General features: G+C 42.3%; 1 protein-coding gene across 2 annotated transcripts; it reads right to left on the bottom strand.

Moving 5' to 3' along the window:
- Positions 1-20: 20 nt before the first annotated feature.
- On the bottom strand, positions 21-19,506 carry rab3gap2 (RAB3 GTPase activating protein subunit 2 (non-catalytic)). 2 transcript variants are annotated; one of them, XM_049597149.1, is made up of 35 exons: positions 19,103-19,506; positions 17,512-17,600; positions 17,246-17,363; positions 17,078-17,159; positions 16,791-16,838; positions 16,594-16,669; positions 16,319-16,420; positions 14,507-14,606; positions 13,857-13,955; positions 13,271-13,419; positions 11,525-11,604; positions 10,724-10,816; positions 10,458-10,597; positions 9,886-10,081; positions 9,586-9,729; positions 8,989-9,071; positions 8,832-8,896; positions 8,626-8,716; positions 8,394-8,515; positions 7,987-8,197; positions 7,555-7,652; positions 6,923-7,031; positions 6,657-6,817; positions 6,125-6,299; positions 5,819-5,998; positions 5,580-5,686; positions 5,275-5,341; positions 3,733-3,803; positions 3,593-3,628; positions 3,295-3,423; positions 2,453-2,668; positions 2,270-2,359; positions 1,903-2,127; positions 1,581-1,745; positions 21-857 (listed from the first exon to the last, which is right to left on the bottom strand). In XM_049597149.1, the coding sequence occupies exons 1-35, from the start codon at positions 19,209-19,211 to the stop codon at positions 705-707; spliced, it is 4,179 nt and encodes a 1,392-aa protein (XP_049453106.1). In that variant the 5' UTR covers positions 19,212-19,506; the 3' UTR covers positions 21-704. The 2 variants fall into 2 exon arrangements, with proteins under 2 accessions (XP_049453106.1, XP_049453107.1); XM_049597150.1 differs by having other exon boundaries at positions 3,349-3,423.
- Positions 19,507-20,616: the final 1,110 nt, after the last annotated feature.

Raw genomic sequence — 20,616 nt, 5'->3', positions numbered from 1 at the left:
TGGACTACAGAATAGGAGGCGTACAGGCACAGCTAGTACAGTACTGTCTGCATATATAAATAAAAAATAAGGTCCATATTTCTTTATGATACATCTCTTGTCCATGAGCGGGGAAAGTGAAAGAGGAAGGACAAATGTCAAACAGAACGCTGATATGGCACAGTTAGGACACCAACACACTGACTGATCAGAGAATGAAGGTAACGTGACAAAGGAAAGACATGCCCCATTCCTTAATAACATCTCATAAACCCCAGTCAATACTCTTTAATAACACAAGTATTCAATATAATTTATGTTACATGCGTGAAAGTATGATGGATTAAAAAAGTTAAAAGCCTATGATCCATTCTATATATCACTGCCTTCTACAATTAAGTTGTGAGGACGATATTAACATGAGCTGAACGACAAAACAAACTTAATGACAATGACATAAGAGGGTAAGAAGGCTGTTTATCATCATTGTCTTTAACTGTCTCTCATATGTTGTATATGAGTACCCTTCTAGACACCATCAGTCATTCCTGAAGTGCTACAGACCTTGTTTCGTTTAGATGGGGGAGGAGTCTCTGCCTCCATCATTCTCCAGCATAACTTTCCTCTTTTCATTTCTTTTGTTATTTCCTTATCATCTCTCCATCTGCTGACTATGACTCTACTGTGCCTCAAAGGTGACTCCGACCCCCCTCTCCCTGTCAAGGTCAGTCCTCAGTGGTGAGGACCTCCACAGCCTCCAGAAGGTGCAGCGCCAGGCTGTACTGGGCGTGGTTCTCTGGCAGGATTTCAATCAGACGGCCAACCAGCCTGCTGGTCTGGGGCAAGGGGACCAGGGGGCACCGCAGCTCACTGGGGTCCTGCAGTAGGAAAAAAAAAAAAACACATTATACATACATTATAGTGTTAAACTTCCAGTTCAAAACCATACAACTAGGTGATATCAACTTTATTAGCGACAAGTGTCCTACAATCTTTTTAGTTAAGTCCAAACTGCATAGTCCTCTCCTCAAGGAGGGAAATAGCATCAGTGGTCATCACTCTTCCTAATGAACCCTACATGTGTCCTCTGCTCCTCTCTTTCGCTCCTGTATCAGGGGTCCCCATTGGTTCAGAAATAGGCAACTCTGTGACAAAATCTTGGTTCATACTTGATCAGCCTAGTTTTACAGTTAGATCTGAGTGTGACAGAGAAAGAGAGGGGTGGGTCTCACTCTCGATCCGTGTCTTTACTCTGTGTTCACGGTGGCGGGCAAACGAAAATGAAGTACGATCTGTATTTCAAATAACGGCGCCAGAGCCAGCCAAAATCTGCTGGTGGATGCTTCCCTGGCCAATGAGCAGGGTGATCTGGCCCGCTGGTAAGATGGAGGGAAGTTTACCACAGTTCATTTACACATACTGACCACAGTGTTATACTGAAATACAAAGCTGGTTGGAAATCAGCATGTCACCAGCTGTCAATCACTTCAATGAAAAACGCATGGTATACACATTTACTTATCGAAACAAGCATCTAAGCTCTAAGAATCTGTGACTGACATGTCTTCAGTGTATAACAGGACGTTGTTTTGGTGTCTCACCATTGCCTTGAGCCATGTGCAGAGGGTGGGGGGCAGGCGGGCCAGCAGCTCCATGGCAGCCTGCGTCTGACTCTGGCTGTGGAGCAGTGAGTAACTCAGCCTCTGGCCAGTCAGTACCAGCAGCTGGGAGCCCAGCACATCCTTATCCTCCACCTCTAACATCACCTGGGTGACAAGATGCCACAAACTTAAGATGAAATTTCAGAGCAGAACATTGGACTGTATGACCTATCGAGCAATGTGGTCGACATTAAGGTTTAACAGAAGTACTATCGTCCCAATGTTAGCTTTAGCACCACTATAGCACCCCATTTTCACTTGCCTCTTCGGCCCGCGGGTCCAGGCCCTGGTTGTAAAGCTCGCAGACGAGGTGCCGTCTCAGGATGTCAGGGTTGACCTGCAGCAGGGAGCCCAGATCCAGACACAGCGAGGGCCACCAGTCAGCCTTGGGGCCACTGGAGGGTAACGGGGTTGAGCTGGTGCCAGAGGCCGAGCTGGAAGGATCATCTATAGCCTGCACCCAGGCGGTCAGCACCCGGAGGAGGAACTGAGACAGAGGAGGATCGTTGGAAACACAGATGAGACAGCAGGTGTGTAGAGTGAGGAGGAGATGAAATGAGATAACAACAAACCATATGTTTCAAGATCTTCATTTTCTATTGACCTCTAGATGCAAATCCACCTCTCACCTCTTGTCGTAGTGAGACTAGGCCTGGGTCCATGTCTCCGCTGGGCATCAACTGGATGGTCGTCAGATCTCTGAAGAAAGCATTCTTACCCTGGGACAACACACGCATGCATAAACGTATTAATGCACATGAACAAAATAAGACTACAGTGTTTAGGTTTTGTCAATCAGCCCATCTCCTCACCTTGCTGTCAAACAGACTGAGTGGTTTGACCTTCAGACTGAAGGTCATAGCAGCATGTAGCAGGGAGGCTAACAGGCAGTGGTGTTGCACCAGGGGGTAGTGGACGCCTCTCTGCTCCAGGGCGAGTTCAGCTAGTGATGCAGGGCCCTCTGCCCCGCTCCACACCTCCTCCATGGACAGCTCTGGGACGGGAACCTCCTCCACCGCCGAGTCCGACTGCATGAAAAAGCAACAGAAGAGATGAAGAGAAAGGATTGTATGTGTTTGTAAAAAAACAGGTAGTTCATTCAGAGCTCACAGCTGAGTTCAGTTACCACACTTCAGTGCAGAACAGCACATGCACAAATTTCCCCCTCCACTCAGAAATGTGTTCGCTTGTTGTTGCTTTACTGTGATGTTTGAGCTTCACTGTACATTCATCTGCTGAAGGGGGAAAGTTTCTGTGTCCTCGACTGAAATCTCAGTTGAACACGTGTACAAAGGAGCAGGATTTGTGACATCACGGCTAGTTTGCAAGCCAGCCGTGGGCTCGTATGCAACTTAAACAAATGCAATGTGGAAACTCAAAATATCAAGCGCGCATAAACGATGAACAGACTTTTCAGTCAAGTAGGATGCATTTTATCTAACAATTAAACTTCTGAAACGAATATCTACAAATTCATATATTCTAAATTGCGTTTATTTCACATGGTGATTGAAGTATTTTGTAGAGAAGCCATCTCAGACACAAAAGCTTTTTGCAAGCAGCAAGCTAATAAATCAAATGCATATCAGGTGAAGGTGTTAGTAGTGCTAGTGATAGGCTCCTCCATGCTTTTTTCTGGAATCTCTTTACTTACATAGTAATTTATAAAAGATAAAGCGCTCTGATTTTTAACCAATACTCCAGTCACCTCCATGAGGATCTGCAGCAGCTGGACACAGCAGCCCAGGAAAGACGTCACAGCTTTGTCTCCCATCCCAACATCCTGCACAAAAAAAACCACACATCCTTAATAAATGATGAATAATGATAATGAACTTAATGCTTGAATCGCAACACTTTACATCTAAGTTAATCTATTGTTTATCAAACCTGCTGTCATATATTTAAATTTATGATGATCTTTTAGAATTTGTGCTAACACGCCTACTTACCCGTCGACATAAGCGATCTTTGGGTGCTTTCCCCACCTAGAAAAAATAAGTGTAAATATTTTATATATTGCCTCACACACTCAAAAACACCTTCCCCAAAACACAAAAGCATGCGGTTTACTGTATGTGCACGACGTTACCTTCTCCATGAGGAAGGCTGCTGCCGAGAAACGCTTGACAACGAATGTACTCCACATCATGGCAGAAATACCTGTGAGGAAGATTCGATGAAGTCCAACGACACGAGGTCATTTTCAGAAGGCACTGATTTACAAAGTGAGGAAACGGATATCACTCCAGGTAATATACAGTACAGAGAAAACCTCTGACAGTGGTCAAGCCAGTACGGGTCAGATGGATCACTAAAAGTAGATGATTATTATTAAACTGATTTTTTTCCTTTTCCTTTATTTCTCATGTAGAATACCATCTAATTGACATATATATTTATTACATGAAAATATAGTTACGAGGGTCACTATGTACACAGGCATTATCAATCCACATGACGAGGGCAGCTTTAACCACAAGTGTGTTTTCCCCATGTGCATTTGTTCTCTGTCTCCATCACTAGCAGCCATGACTGTTTCTTGTGTGAGTAGACTACACAAGGTAGCCTGAACACCAAGTTTCGCTGCAGCAGCAATTTGGCTTGTCTTTGTCAGTGTTGTCGGAAGCTTTGAGGAGACAATATTTTTCAGTTAATGCAGAGTTAATGCTCTTTTAATGAGCAAAAAGCACCAGTCTCAGGTAGCCAGCTGTAGGCAAACAGGTCACTGCGAGAGAGTTAAGTTACACTAGAATTACTGCCTCGCGGTTGTGATGTTGAATACTGACCAGAAAAGTGTTCTATGCAAAACATTGTGATGTCACAGTGAAGCCAATCTTCTGAATATTAAAAAAAATGTCATCACTTCATCATTTTATCCTATTAGACTTTTTTTTTCCCCTTCAAATTTTGTCATAATTAGTGCATGAATTCTTTTTGAATTTTGGCCAAAAACAGGTCACAGTGGCCTTGACCTTTGACTACCAAAATTAAATCAGTTCACAGTTGAGTCCAAGTGGATATGTGTCCCAAATGTGAAGAAATTCCGTCTTGCTGACCTTAATCTCTGACCTACAACCACCATAATCTAATCAGTTCATCCTTGAGTCCACATGGACAGTTGTGCCAAGTTTGAAAAAAAAAAATAAATAAAATTTTGAGATATCTCGTTAATGAGAATGGGATGTAAGTACATACGAACAAACACACAGATGGACCACCTGAAAACCTCTGGCCATGGCTTTCGTCATAGATTGTCATATATATTAAGTCCCATAATGAATACTGTGAAGACACAGTATTCATTATGGGAATACTGTGTCTTCACAGTATTCATTATGGGACTTAATGAATACTGTGAAGACACTACTTGATAACTATTAGACAGTTATTTAAACTTTTGTACAGGAATTATTCTGTCGCAAGCTATTTGATCCATATACGCAGTTGATCACTGTAACTGTGTTCATTGTAAGCTGTTTCTACTGTGGTAATTTCACGTCTGAAATGTTATTTTATGCATACCTGAAGAAAAATCACACTTGTTCCAACAATCATTGATAAAACATTATTAGACAAATCAGACATATTATTGTATAAATACATTTGCAAGCATATGAAAAAAGCCCCTCACCTAGTTGGATATGTGGACTGGAGACCAGCTTCAGATGTTCCACCGCCCACCACAAGTATCGGCCCTCCTAGAGAGAAGCAGGTGTGAGTCCAGATTTAAGGACAAAGCTGATTGGTTCTTCTGTGTTGCTAGGATCTAAGAGAACGGTCCATTTCTTTCAACATCCACCAAAATAACTTTAGTACAAAACTAGCAAAGGAGTCGTACCCAAACTGAAAAATGAGCAGAAACAGAATCCAGCTTTAATATAAAAATAGGTTAAAAAATAAGATATATCTATCATTAACAAAAAACTGTATGTGCACCTCAGGGTCTTTGTTCCACTGCACCACATATTCCCAGCAGCAGTGGGCGAAGAGCAAGTCAGGTGAGAGGGAGTGTGGGAACCGCTGACACACTGCCACCAACAGCTCTGGAAAACACAGTGTACAGTGCCTGACTTGGATTTGATTTGAGGGTATAAACAAGTTCCCTGAAATAATCAGAATTCACGAATGTCAAAAGCCAACATTTTGATCATTTATGACCAGTCCCGAGTCCTAACCTGCTGTCCTGTCTGTGTCCTCTTGGCTCTTCTCCTCCTGCTCCTTCCCCTCTCCTCCAGCTGTATGCGCTTGTTTTTCATCTGCCTCTTTGTCTTCTTTCTTTTGGAGAATTTCTTTCAGTCGCTCAGGGGCCAAGTTGTGCCTGAACACCCACTTGGAAACACTGTCTGCTACGCCACCTTTACAGATGGACGTAAAAAGACGACAATAAAAGTATAAGAAAATGTGTTTTAGGCAGCCACAACCATAATATGAATACTGAAAGCGTGTCTGGTCGCCTTTATATACACTTCTTCACAGTGTACCTGTGCCTCCCTCCAGCAGCGTTTTGATGGAGCACTGTGCTGCAGCGCCCCCTGCTGCTCCCTGAGGAGGAGGCACCAATAGCAGAGTCTGCAGCACCAGCACATCCTCTAGCTGGCGAACGCACACCACCCACTGTTCCAGCTCTAGGGACACCGCCTCCCACTCAGACTGCAGCTGTCACACACAAAAACATGACGAAGGCTGAGTCAGTGTGGTTTTAGTGGTTGTAATTATGCCCAGCAGGAGTACTGTTATAGCGCTGTTGTACTGAATAACTTTAAAGTGTGTTCTCCTATTTCTTGTGGCAAATTAGCAAAAATACTGTATGTCTCTGAAATGTGAGTGAGTGGTTTGTTTGAACTTAATCAGCTGGCAAAAAAGGCGAGGGTGTACCAAAGTCATGCTTCATCAACACATAAATCACGCCCCTTGCTTCACGGTTCTTATGTGCCATATTTTTGTTTTTCACACCACTGCCTAATGAGTGCACACGTGTGTGTGTATCTGTCTGTTCGCATGAGACTTCCCTACCTTGCTGTCAGCCCGGCTTGTGATGCTAGCCTTCGCAGCACGGTGAGCAACAAAGGCAGCCAGCAGAGCAGCGGCAGCATTGTGGGACTGGATGCATGTAGAGCGAACTTGCTGCCACCATGGAGAGATGGACTGGGGGTCCCATGACTCCTCAACTGCACCTGAGGAGAGGAAGAAAAAGTGGTAACTCTCCTCTCATCCCTCTTTTTTCATGGACTTTCACTGGTTGACACAGAGGCACATACGCAAAGTAGACAAGCACGCACCTTTCATGTTGCTGAGGGCGATGAGTAGTGTGTGTAGATTTCTAACGGTTTCCTCTGGCTTCTGTAGCACCTCCTTTTCTCTTTGCAACCACACACTTAGCAGCAGAGACTGAAAACAGGAGGAACAGTGCAAACATGAAATATTTAGGAGGAAAAAACATTTAAGGAGACCTAATATGCTTTTGTTTTCTGTCATAAATATAATGTTACACTGCTGGATGTTTATGTTCAAGGTGGCCAAAGTTTCAAATAATAAGGTAAACATATGTACAAGTAATCGTTGTAAGAGAAAACCTCAGGCTTCAGACTGCTCTGAGTACTCTGTTACCAACATTTATCTTCCCTCTGAGACAAGCTGATGTTGGCTTGAGACAGATTTCTACATATGGTCATCTGCTCCAGGCACACTACTGCAAGCATTTTCATTACATACTCTGCTACATGAAGCTACTGTACATGCTAACGTCAGGAAAACATGGTTGCTGATGTGTTTCATTTGTGCCTGATTTCAGATCCTATTCCTGTTGGAACATGTCTGGTTGAGTTTAGAAGCTTTTGTTAGTGAATATTTTGACGTAGAAAGTGCTGCTATTCGCCTATACAGTCATTCCTTATCATTTCCTCCATCTTACCAGTAGCTGCTGTGGACTGACGCCAGCCTGCTGCAGTGTGTCACAGACTTTATGGAGTGGGCTCTTTCCACACAGACAACCCCAGAAAATAAAGTTACCTGCAAAGGACACACAAGAGCAACGTCCTCAGTCTGGATTTGTGTGGTGTGCTTACTCTGTGTCTGATGTCGCTGATATTTCTGTATCTCACACATGGAGAAACACAGCAGTAGAATTCCTCTTGTGTGAGTCAGAGACTACCAGCATCTCACTGTCATCCCACTGAGAGCTTATGCTTTTTATACTGAAGTATCAATTAGTTTGTCAGTGTCATACTAAGATTAACAAAATGCTGCACACAGAGTGATTGTGTTTTTTGACTGTGTCATCAAATCTATCCAAGTAACTAAGTGAAGGTCATGGTGTACAATGTGCATACATATGTTGCCATACCTAGCTGATTCCACTCAGTTTCAGACCTGCGGATTACCCTCAACTCCTCATTCTCAGTGCACTCCATCTGAGAGAGGAAGGCTTGTGGGGGCAGGGGGGAGTCAGGTGAGTCCTGGGCGAAGGAAACACTAGGTTTCGAAGTGAAATGGGCGTAGCGTTGCAAGGTAGGACCAACACGGGACAATTCATCCTCTATGCCTTCGAGAGAGTCCTGGTGGGTGGGGAGAACATTCAAGTGTTTCTTGTGGAGTTATGAGTAATAATAATGACCACTTAGCAACAACACTGCCCTAATTTGCAGCTTTACTCAAACCTCTAAGTTAGCCTGTCATGTTATGTAGTGTTACAGTTGGAAAATATTTATGTTAAGTAACCATTTTTGTGTGTGTATGTGTGTGTCTTCTCACATTTTTAGAGCAGGCCTCTATGTCTGCAGCAGAGTGCAGGTTCTGGATGTCAGTGTAGAGCTGGAGCAGTTTCAGCTGTGAAGAGCAGAGCTGGAGTAATGCTGCATCCACTGCCTCAGGGTCTGTAATACAGAAATACACAACCGTGAGTAAGAGAGAGAAAACAGTTTATGACACATCAGGAAAAAACGAGAACAGTGTTTATCTTCTTAATAACCAACTGATACTTTACCTTGTTGCTTCAGAGTGTCATATAAGGCATATGTGATGTTAGTAAGACATGAGACAGGAGCATTCTTATTTGACAGCAGAGACTCCAAAGCCTAAAGGAAGGGTGGAGACTGCAGTTAGAAAGTTGACTGTTACCACAAGAAAACAGGCCTCTCTGTGTGTGTGTGTGTGTGTGTGAGGCCTTCTGTGTTGTGTCTTTGTTTATACCTGCTTCTTAATGGCGGGGTGTTTGATATCCAGCAACACACTTTTAGCCTCGCTCTCCAGAATATCTGAGAAGGAAAGCATGGATTCAAACCTCTTTCATCTCACACACACACTTGTATCTAGATCTCTACTCAGCTCTCACTCTTGTATCTCTTACCAGGCTCCACCTCTCTGCTCCTCAGTAAAGTAGTCAGCCTCTTTAACAGGTGCATATCTTTGGCTCGCTCGCTCTTCTTGTCACTGAAATGACAAAGACAGAGAAACATATGGTTTGGGTGTATCAATGGAGGCCTCATTAAAAGGGGTCTTTAACAACTTGTAGGTTGAGGAGAAAGTAATCTTGCCTGAAATTCATGTTTGAAGGTAAATTGTTTGGTAAACTTTTGAAGTTGTGGTTGGAAAAGTGACAGCTGAGTTATCATCAATTCCCTCGCCTTGACATTCTTTAGCATGATCTTAATAGAGCTCTTTAGTTGAGTGAGTGCTAACTAAATAGTTTATGAGCAACTTTGAGTCTGAAAATAAAATATATCCCCACCCCACATCTGCAAGCACTCCTACAAGAAACATTAATTGAAGCAGTAAAAGGAGTCTTGGAGTCGGCTGCTGCTGTCTAAGGACATACACCCCCCCCCACAAAAAACTGCAATTGTCACTTTAACACTGTGGTTTAAACAAGTGAGGTAGAGAATGCCTGTGTGACAAACATATAATTTACACCATCTTTGAAGTTAACGTACGTGTGTGTACTAACCTGAGGGCCAGGTGAAAGGGGATGTTCATTGTCCTCAGTGCTCCTGTGATGGGATCCAGCAGACACACCTGCTGGGTGTGGAGCTGCCAGCCCTGACTGGTCACACTGTTCACCCCCATCAGACGGTAGCCAGCGTACAGCAACCTGGAAGTGTGCACATATACAACTTTTCACTATGCTATTCTCCAAGTTTCTCTATCCTCAAGTGCCACATATGAAACTGCACAGGCGCTATTTTAATTGTGATGCTTTTGTTGCTCAGAAATAGCTGTAAGACAAAGTTAAGTGCATCGTTTATACCTGCAGTGTTTGCCCACAGTGAAGGCTCCAACTCGAGGCCCCTGCTGCATCGCCCACACCTCCAGGATTCCCCTGCGGGGGGCGTAGATGACCAGGAACAGGGCATGGCGTCTGGGAAGGGAGGCAGAGGGGGAGAACTCCCGATCACCCCGTTCCTCTGGAACCTGCAGCCAACCCAGCTGAGCATCTCGGTAACCTGCAGTTCAGTTAAATTAATGCACAGTCATATTTTCATTATTTTTCATTATTTTCATTTCATTACTGAATGCATGACATGGCAACACGACTGATTTTTACGAAGGAACAGAGGCAATGATTGTTTGATAGACAGCATGTAAGGATTCAATGTTTTGTGCTCTCAGACTACAGGAATACTAAATTGTTAACACGTTATTTATGTAGTTGAATCCTGACACGTGAAACACGGTTGCTCCATTTTGATCAGAGACATTGGAAACTGAACATACAAGAGACTTTTCTAATATGTCTCCATGCTTAACCTATTCTTTTACAAAGATCCCTTCACAAATCTCTATATCCACTTCTTAGTCCTTTGTCTTCTCTCTCCTCACCTTTCCACATACGGATGGCAATGCCCCTGGCCAAGTCCAGCAGAGTGACTCGTCCAAAGTCGTCCGTCACACCAGCCAGCGTGTTGCAGGGAGACAGACAGATGGACTCACCGTGGCGTCGAGAGTCTGGGAGACCAAATCTGGGCGGAGGAGGTCAGATTTAAAAGACAGGATGATGGAGGGGCATCAGCAAGCTTCACATTACCAGTATCAATAAGGCGCAATAGGGCACTGCTGAATTTGTGTTGAGATATCGCGATTGGTACCTGATCCCCAAGGGTGTTGCGGGCTCCACCTTGGGCTTCTGTTTCTGAATAGCCTCTTCTTCATTCTTGTTCTTGTTCCAACCTAACCATCCACTGGGAGAAAAACAGCAAGACAGAGTGATGAAATAATGAAAAATAGACTCAGAGAAAGTTTGAAAAAGACAGATAAGATGATGAATCCATTGGAGACTAGAGTATAAGAAAAAGTAATAAAGGAGAAAAGGCAAGTGACAAGACACACAAACAGGATATAATTCAGAGTATTGATTGGGCTGCTTTGTGCTGTTGCAGCAGTTCAGGGCTGTTGACAGTGCTGCAAACATTCCAGTGTGTATATGACAGGAATTAAAGTGACAGTAGGTAACTTTAGAAAAAACACACATATGAATGGCTTTTCCAAGGTGGGGAAAGCTACAAGACCTGAAAGGATTCAAAACCGAACTTGCTTCAGCTGCGTGCTGAAGATATTGAGCTTGACTAAGTCAGAGCATGTGCATGTGAGGGGACTGCACAGTGTGCCTGAGCAGTGAGAGACTCCTCCTGGCTCTGACTGATTGTCTTTGTTCAGGCACTGTGGATTCTTGCAAATGCCATTAGGAGCACGAGGAGGAACCAGAGGAACCTGTTTTTTAACAGATTATCTGTCTTGTGTGCTGCCGTCAGGATATAGTGACAGTTTCAGCAAATATGACAGAAAGTTCTTTTTTATGAAGTTACCTACTGGCCCTTTAAATTGAAATGTAGCAGGAAATCTTGCTTATACAGGAAATCTTGCTTATACACACATGCACACCCACATACCTGGCAGCATTGAAGAGGGCTGAGGTGAGTTTACTGGCCACAGCCAGGGCCACATGAGAGAGGAGAGGCTGGGAGCTCCCCTGAAGACAAACAGAAAGCCACAACAAACCAGCTGAATTAACTCTCTGAAAATGCGGTCTTTGGCATTATGTCTTGCGCTGTCCCTTGAGTCATTGTCACATACTTTCTTGAAAAGAAAAAATGTAGGAACTTAACAGGACCTTGCAAAATCCTATGGCTCTCCTCCAAATACTTTTTTGGTTATGAATTTTTGAAGTTTGGCCCTCTGAGCCAAATTTCATTCATCATTTCATCAATTTTGTGACTGTATTCTACGCCAAATCAATTGCTTATTTTTCACTTGACTATGTTGAAATTTGCACTGAACATCCAAGAAACCCTAAGCATGTATTGATGTAAATATTTGTTGCTGTATGTTTTACACTAATCAAATAAAAATGAAGGAACAAATGATAAAAAAGTAATTTTCAAAAATGAATATCTAAAATAATAATAATAAAAAAATGTTATTTTCTTACTACCAAATTTTGATTCTGTTTAGTATTAATATAGTTTTATAGTTTTTTATAGTTATAAGATAAGATAAGATAAGATAAGATACACGTTTATTGATCCCATAATTGAGAAATTCCAATGTTACAGCAGTCAAGGAAAAAGAGTCAGATTAAAGATTTCAAAATTATACTTAAAAAACTTAAATAACTAGGCATGCAAATAAGTACAAAAATCCAAGAGTCGGCGATAAATAACAATAACAATAATAATAATAATAATGAAAATAATAGGAAGTGGATAATAATGAGCAGCAGTGAATGAAAATGAGCAGTGGATAAAGGGAGCACATCTAGCGCAAGTTATTTGGTCCTGCATAAAAAATGGAGTGCCACAGATCTTTCTTTTAATATTTTGACTGTATAATTTTATCATGATTTTTTTCCCCAAGAAACTCCATGACATGAACTGGGAAGTCTAGGTGAGTTGGTACAGAATGACCCTGCTAGGTCATTTGCATCATTTTTGTATGTGCATAGCACTTAATAATCAATCTGGAAATCCATCGGTTAAAAAAAAAAAAAATTCTTCCTTTACCTCTGGAGGCACAGCCCGGAGTTTTTCGACTAACCGGAAGTGAAGGGGCCTCACGCCCTTCACTTCCGGCGGTGCCCCCAGGGAATCGCCGTGTTGTTTACAAATACAAAGTTTAGCTATGTATCACATTTTTCACGTCACTTTATCACCGTGTAGACTAATCTGATGTTTGTTAAGTCTATAAACACAATGACTGAACAAACGCCACTACTTCTGTGTGCATGTAATTAATATAGTTATCGTAGATTATCTGGGCTAACCGTTAGCTATTAACGTTAGCCGTTAGCGTTGTCTATAACCATAGACTGTATAAAAAATAAGGTAATAACTCAATAAACGGTCCGTGAATATATGGACGCGCTATGGACGCGGAGCTTGCTGTTTCTGTAGGTACACATTTCCTGGGGACACCTGCACGTCTGGGCCGCGCCCCCTCCATTGTGATTGGCTAAAGCGCAGCAACGCCCCCCCCAAGTCGTCTTTCACACAGGGCTGCCGACAGATTCTACAATGTAGATTGCAGAATCTGTCTTGAGAGATTACGTAATAATTAACTCATATATACATTTAAGTTGCTTTTATGTAATACAATCGGGAAATACACAGCCCAACTTGTTCCATCTCTTTCTCACTCACCTCTACAGCATAGTAAAAGCCTGTGTATGGCCCACCTCCCACAGTGACATACTGGCTCATGGCAGGCGGGCTGCCTTTGACTGAAGCATTAAACCCTCCCAGGATAGATGCATTCTTCATCTGGTCAAACACACACAGCGTCATAATGCCTAGCAGCAGGAGAGATGGAGGGATGAATGGGAATGTGGGAGGAGAAAATGACAGGAATTAGTGCAGTGAGTACAGTGCTATCCTGTCAATCATTCAGTCAGTTATATTTACCTCTTTTATTTAACTCTTTCCAGCATATAACTGAATTGATTTGACTTTTTATTCATTATAATGAATACATAGAATGCATGATGTAAATATGTCCACCATAAGGCAATAAACTAACTGTATTTGTGAACAAAAGTCAATGAAGGGCACAAGGCCAAATGCCCTGTATCACAATGTTAATAAAAGTGAAAAATAATTTGTGTATCCACCCTGGTCTATGCTACATCCTTCCACCAAGTCAGTAGTTTTCCTGTATTTCTGCTGACTAACAAACAAACAAACAAACCGCAACATAACCTTCTTGACAGAGGTAGAAATAGTCTCGTACCAACACTACTGTGGTCCACAATGGTGTCCATGTCCTGCAGACCCCACTTCTTATAGGCCAAAGGAGGAGGCTGGATCGCTTCGCTACCTGCTGCTGCCGCTACATGGAAAAGTGCAGTTCATCATTTGATTACCAATATTTTTGACAAGACCTTTCATTATCTACAGCTAGCAGGCATGCCTTGCATTTAGCAGCAGTGAAACTAAAGCACTGTACTTAAATAGTGACAAGAATTGATTTAGGCCACACAGCACATTCATAGAAAGACAGACACACACACACACACCCTGACAACACTACTACTGTAGATGCTCAGAAAAACCCTGCTGAAGCTTGGCTGCTAACCCACTAGAGGCTGTAATATAAGGGTGTATGTGTGGCAGGGGTACAGTGGTAGTTGTGTGTATGTCTCCTTAGTACCTGAATGCCTTGTGGCAAACACTATCCACCCAGCCGGCAATTGAAAAACACATCTCTAGTTAACACACTGCAAAATACTTTTTAGCATGTAATACTTAACAGGTGACACTAGAACTACATGACTTTCATCCTACAATACAAACACAAATGCAAATGCATATACGGAATACTCCCAGTTGGATGCACACGTACACACACAATTACAGACATGCTCACATCAGCAGCAGTACCTCTTGCCACCTGGTTCCTGCAGGCACGCAGAGACTGGAAGAGGCTGAAGCCATCGATGGTGACCAGAGCAGCAGGGTAGAGGATACTTAACTCTTCATGCTGTGACAGGATAAAATTAATGATTATAGGTTTACTGAATAACATGATGGGATACGGTCAAAAGCTCAAGAAACGCTAGATGTAAACCTTGAGTTTAGATCAAGGTTCAGTTGATGACATAAATGTTTAGTGAGATTAATGTCAAGAATTAATCTCCACAAGTGATCATAAATATTTGCTTTCCTGTTGGGAGTTACATAAGACGACTGATACCAATGCTATGGATCTGCTCAAGGGTTGTGGGTCAAACACTTGAACTAAGTTTTCAAACTGCGTATACTAAAAGAATGTTGTTTTTGACTGGTAATATTAAGCCAATCCCTCTCATGCTTTATTTGAAGAATACCAGCTTTAGCCATCTGAGGGAGAGATTTAGAGTCCCACAGACAAGACTGAACATGTCAAAGAATGCTTTCAGTCCTCAGTCTGTCAATCTTTTAAATCAGAGTTTGGACTCCACCTGGGTCAAACCCTGAATGTAATATGAATGATTCATTTGTGGCACTGCGTCCATTGGTCGTGACATCTGATGTGATATACATACAGAGTTTGTAGTATGGTTTTGAGCTGGTAGTTAGCTTAGCTTCCAATATAGACAGGAAACAGGGAAAACAGCTAGCATGGGTCTGTCCAAGGGTAACAACACTGACCTACCAGCAACTCTAAAGTTCTCTCAACTCTCAAGTTTATTTAATCAGTAAAAAACACAAAGTGTAGAAAAGACTACAGAGGAGACTAGAGTATAAGAAAACACCAGTGGAGACTGCATTAAGGTACCTAGCGGCAAGCTTGAGTTTCCATATTTATTGCACAGATTAGTGTTGGCTGATGGCTGACAGTCACTGACCCCTGAGCCCAGCACTGTGATTTAAGAGCCTCCCATCCACACCAACACTGCAGTGCAGGTTTGCAGTGGCGCTAACGGCAGTTATTGTGTGTTTAAAAGGTACTAACTCTGATTAATCAAAAGCGCACAGATTGATTCTGCAAGTGCAACTAAGTGTGGACACCAGGGTACAAACGTTTAGTGATTTAAAACTGATAACTATGTATTTTAAGAAGTGTCAGCCAGAGGACGCAAAAATGAAGAATGGGTTTATTCTAATTATTGGAATAACTCCTTGTATCTGATGTACTGGAGGAAAAACTGATTATTTTATTATAATGTTTAAAGCCCAGTAAAAGCAGGTTTTAATTTGGATGTAAACATTAAAATAATTTTTCAATCCCCCTGCTTTGCGCCATCCTTTGTAAATGAGGGGTTGAGTCTTTATTTGGATTGCAAACTTACAGAATAAAACTTACCTTCAGAGCAAACTCTCCTAAATTTCCAAAAGGTGGGAGTCGGACTATTGCGGCTACCAAACATGAGGCAAAGTGGTACTCGTTGTTATATTGTCATTAACCTTTTGTTCACCATGTCTCGCCCTACACATTTAATTGAGAATATTAAATATTTGGAAAAAATATCCAAAAATTAAAGATGATACATTCGTCTATTACAGTGATTCACTGTAGACATCATCATATGCCAGTTTGGTATTGTAAAAACAGAGGCTGACCATACTGAGGTCAAACGGTGAAACTAAGCAGTGAAATTCGTATTTAACAAGAAAGCATAAGCATATTTTCCAAAATGTCAAACTATTCTTTAGGATTTTAACATAATTTTTATACACAGTTCTGATAGGAGTGTTTGGTGTGTGCATTACCTGCTCAGTTACTCCAGGATGACGAGGGATCTCATATGTGCGACACTTGAGCCTCAATACCGGGTCCTCGTGTAGCAGTTGGGCCAGGAGGAGAACGCCACTCTGACGAGAAACAGCTGATGTTACATTTCATACTGGCACTCATGACTATTTATCGGCCGTACTGAATGGTTTCATTGTCTTTTTTTTCCTGCTGATTATCTGAAAATGTTCATTGATGCACGGGCTACAAAAGCATTGTACTGCATGAAATGATGATAAGATTGATGAAGTACCTCTGTATAGAAGCGGACATAGCCAGAGGTGAAACCAACTACCACACATGTCCAGTCGGGCCGCCCTGTGGAGCTCCTACACACACACACACACACACACACACACACACACGCTTTAAAAATAGCTATGGACATATAAAGAAGCATTTTGCATTTCCACAAACATCTTCCCTATTTCCTACATAGGTAATTCTTACCTCTTCTGGCTTGCCAATGGTATACAAATACTGCTGCCAACACACTCTCTGTAGTGAGAAAACATACACATAGTAGGATGTCATTTACTTTACAGTTCTGTATTACCTCATGTTTCATGTATGTTCCCAATGTCAATCAACTATCCCTTTTCAATGTGACCCTTCTTTTTCCTCTGTAGTTTCCTTGTCACTCTGAAGTTCATTTTCCTGCCTGTAAGTTTCTTCTTTTTCTCATCAACAAAGAGTTTTCAGCATTTTCATTCAAGTTCATCTAATTTGACTCTTACCCTTCGTCAGTGCTGAGAGTTCCAGTCCAAGACACAGCCAGGGTCATCTCCTCTTTGCCGCTGTCATCCGTACGCCACTTGGCTACAAGTATTAATAAACAGTAACAGCAATGTGTAACATCTCTGTGTACTTAGAGGTGTGTGTGTGTGTGTGTTTGAATATCTGACCTGAGAGAAAGACAGCCTTCTGTTCACGGGCCACTACTAGCAGGTCAGAGCAGGGTGACAGGGACACTACACAGTCCTGCAGCCAGGGTGCACCCTGCCCTGTGGTCTCCTCCTCCGCCTGCAGGGGCAAAGAAGAAAGTCAGTGAGTGGGGACCACCCCGTACAACACCTCAGGGTAGTTTCATATATTGGACAAAGTTATTTGTTGTTTTCTGTCTAGCCAAATGGCAATGTGAGAACAGAGAATGAAACACAAAAGCACAGACCGTTGTGGAAGAAGTGGCTCCCTCCTCTTTGTCTTCGCCAGCATCCCACGCTGACTCCCAGTCTGAGGTGTCCCAGGACAGCTCATTTTCTGTTAGGGGAAAGCGAAACAGGGAAATCATATTATAATGGGTATTAATCTGTGACATCGTGCTGATTTCTATCTTGACTCAGGCTCCTGCTGACAGGTTATTCACATTTCTGGTAGCAAACACAAAGCAGTGATCACAAGATACAAGAAAAGTGACAAATTTAACTGTTGTAGAGGGGTGAGAAATCACAGGCTAAAGTCACAGCAGTAGTGTATGGGTGGCTTTGACTCGGGAGATAGAGGATCAGTGGTTTGATCCTTGGCTCCTCCAGTCCGCCGAGTCTTGCAAAGTACCCTTGGGTATCTGCTGTTACAGATGCTGAACCTGCTCCCTGTGGCTGTGTAATCGGTGTGTGACTTCATGTGAACCTTTAACTGAGAAGCAGGTGGCACCTTGTTTGGTAGCCTTGGCCACCGATGAATTACTGTGTGTGTGAATGGGTGTATATGACACTCCATGTCACATTCACCCTTAGCTTTTGAGTGGTTGGAAAACTAAAAGGGCGCCAAACCAAATGTTAAGGCCAACTGCTAAAATTTTAACTGAACAGACATGCTAATGTCATCCCAATGCCTGATATCAGACTGAATTGTCAATTTTCTGAGTGGGTGTTTTCCAAAGTCTGGACCCAGGCAAGTCATTCATAATCATAATCATAAAAAAGAGAGAGGACCAGCGGGGAAGGACTGATGAAAGTTGTGCCACGGGGAAATAATCTAAAAACATTCACGAGTGGGTGGACGGCAAAGTGACGGAACAAGAGGAAAATCCAAGATGAAATCCTGTTGCTATGGGCATTTATAATGCATTAAACCTTGGTGCAGTGTGTGCGGGGGGTCGATGTCGTTGCACTTCAAGGCTGAGGTGATGACACATTCTGTATTAAAGCATCAACGTGAAATGAAGACTGGAGGGAGCTGAGTGCAACAAGTGTAAGTGCCCTTCCTGTGTGTGCACTCTCCTTTGTTGAGCATCCTGCAGTGATGTGTTCAGGTGCCTCCTGTGGGATGACTCATAGCGCAAAGGGCAGACAGATTTCTCCTCCTCCCTTGTCCGTGCCTTGCTGGGTTTGCAGAAGCTCTATCCATCACTGACTTTATAGGGCCCTGCCATCAAATTTTAATGCTGTGCCTTTCTTACTAGTGAGACCATTAGAAAGAGTTTTAAGCAGTTTGTACTGCACTCAAACACAACACACTTGGACGTAAACAATGCTGTGCATCAAGAGGGCAGCAATATATTTCATTTAATTTCCCTTACTGTATTCTGACACCAAATACTTTGAAAATAGGAACCTTTTCCCTCTTGTATTCCTCAGTCGCCCTTTTATAACACTATTTAGCTTTAGCCATTTTGTTAGCAAGCATATTCTTCGTTTAATTAGTGACCAGCCACTAAACCAGAGGTTGTCAGTTGGACTGTTGTCACATGGGTGAAGTGCTGCATGCTAACGTTACAGACATCTGCACTGTCTATCTGACGTTAGCCTGGGTAACGTTACCTGTTTGATTCCTCTCCTCCACTGGCTCAGTTTTCTGGTCCTGGAACAAATAGTCCCTGACCGCTTTGAGCTCCTGGAGCCGACAAAACTCCAATAAGCTGCAGGACATCTCTCTCCCGTCCCGTCAGGACCAAAATAACGTTGGACAGAAAATCCGCCAGTTAGCCTGTTAGCTAACTGTCCAGTTGTAGGAGATCACCGTAGCTTAGCAGTTTGAGCCCGTTCGCAAGTCCTGCTGTCGTGTTAACTTTATGACAGCCTGTTCACGAAGATAATATGACTTACTGGACTTTAACTGGTCCCTAAAGTAAAGTTAACACAGGTCTAGCACACTTATTTTCCCGAACATTTGCAGTTTCCACCCTAATCTTGATGTGTTGATGACACATCGTTAGCACAATAACAATGGTGTGCTTCCGGGTTAGAGCTAAGACGAAATTTTCAAAATAAAAGCGGTGAGATGCGTTTGTTAAAAAAAAAAAAAAGATAAGGCAGAATAATAGAGATGTTTTATTGTCAGTATGGAAATTCAATATTTGAATCCTACAATATGATTAATTGGTATTTGAAAAAAGTGTATTAGTATGTTTTTGTCACCAGAGGGCGGTAGAGGAACATTTTTCCAGGTGGCTTGTTGGCTCTTGGGTCTCTTCCTCCTCCTCCCAGCTCTCACATAGTTTTTTTTTTAAATTCCACCAGTGCTCAACTTCAGTTTTATATATTTTTTATATATTGCATTACATCAGTTGTTTACAGGGCATGGGTGCAGTAATGCAGGTTCATTTAGTAGGATGAAATCAACATATATTTTTTTAATAACTGGGCAGTTAATTTCATGCACTCATTACACTATTATACTGTATAGGCCAGCAGAGGGCTTCATAGTAAACCTACTCATCTTGTTATCTTAAAAGTTAGATAAACTACTGTATATTATTTGCTTTGCTTTGTATTTTGGTCTGTGAGAAATCAGTACCTCATTCTCTTCTTTAATGATGTCAGTGCATGACTGTTGAACATCAGGTTAAAAAAAAAAAAAAAGGCAGCTCTTGCAAGACTGAATGTGCTTTTTAATTCTGGGGACTGACACTGAAAAAAAAAACTGGCAAATATCACCAAAGTTATAGATACATTGGCTGAATATTTTCTTCCTGTGCTATTGTTGGTGCTGGATGATTCCGAATGTAGGTCAGTTATCCGCAGCAATAACACAATGATATACTCCACTACAAAACAAAACAAAGAAAGCATTGCCAACAATGGTGTTTTAGGGAAGATTTCTTTCTTTAAATGCTCCTGCTGACTGGCTATGTGGCCACAGCAAAACAACGTCATAGCCCATTTACACTGTCTTGTTGCCCTCCATACTGTAGATGATTTATCACTGTACTAAATGAAGTTAAAGGTTCACTGTCAATGTCCATAGGCCAAAGCCAAAAACATTCAGTTCTTTCAAGGTAGTTTGTGACTAATCGACTCTCCGATTCCAGTGATGCCTTAAAGGGATAGTGCAC

Source organism: Epinephelus fuscoguttatus, linkage group LG14, assembly GCF_011397635.1.
Source record: "Epinephelus fuscoguttatus linkage group LG14, E.fuscoguttatus.final_Chr_v1".
Classification (NCBI taxonomy): domain Eukaryota; kingdom Metazoa; phylum Chordata; class Actinopteri; order Perciformes; family Serranidae; genus Epinephelus; species Epinephelus fuscoguttatus.
This window is presented reverse-complemented; position numbering and strand designations above follow the sequence as displayed.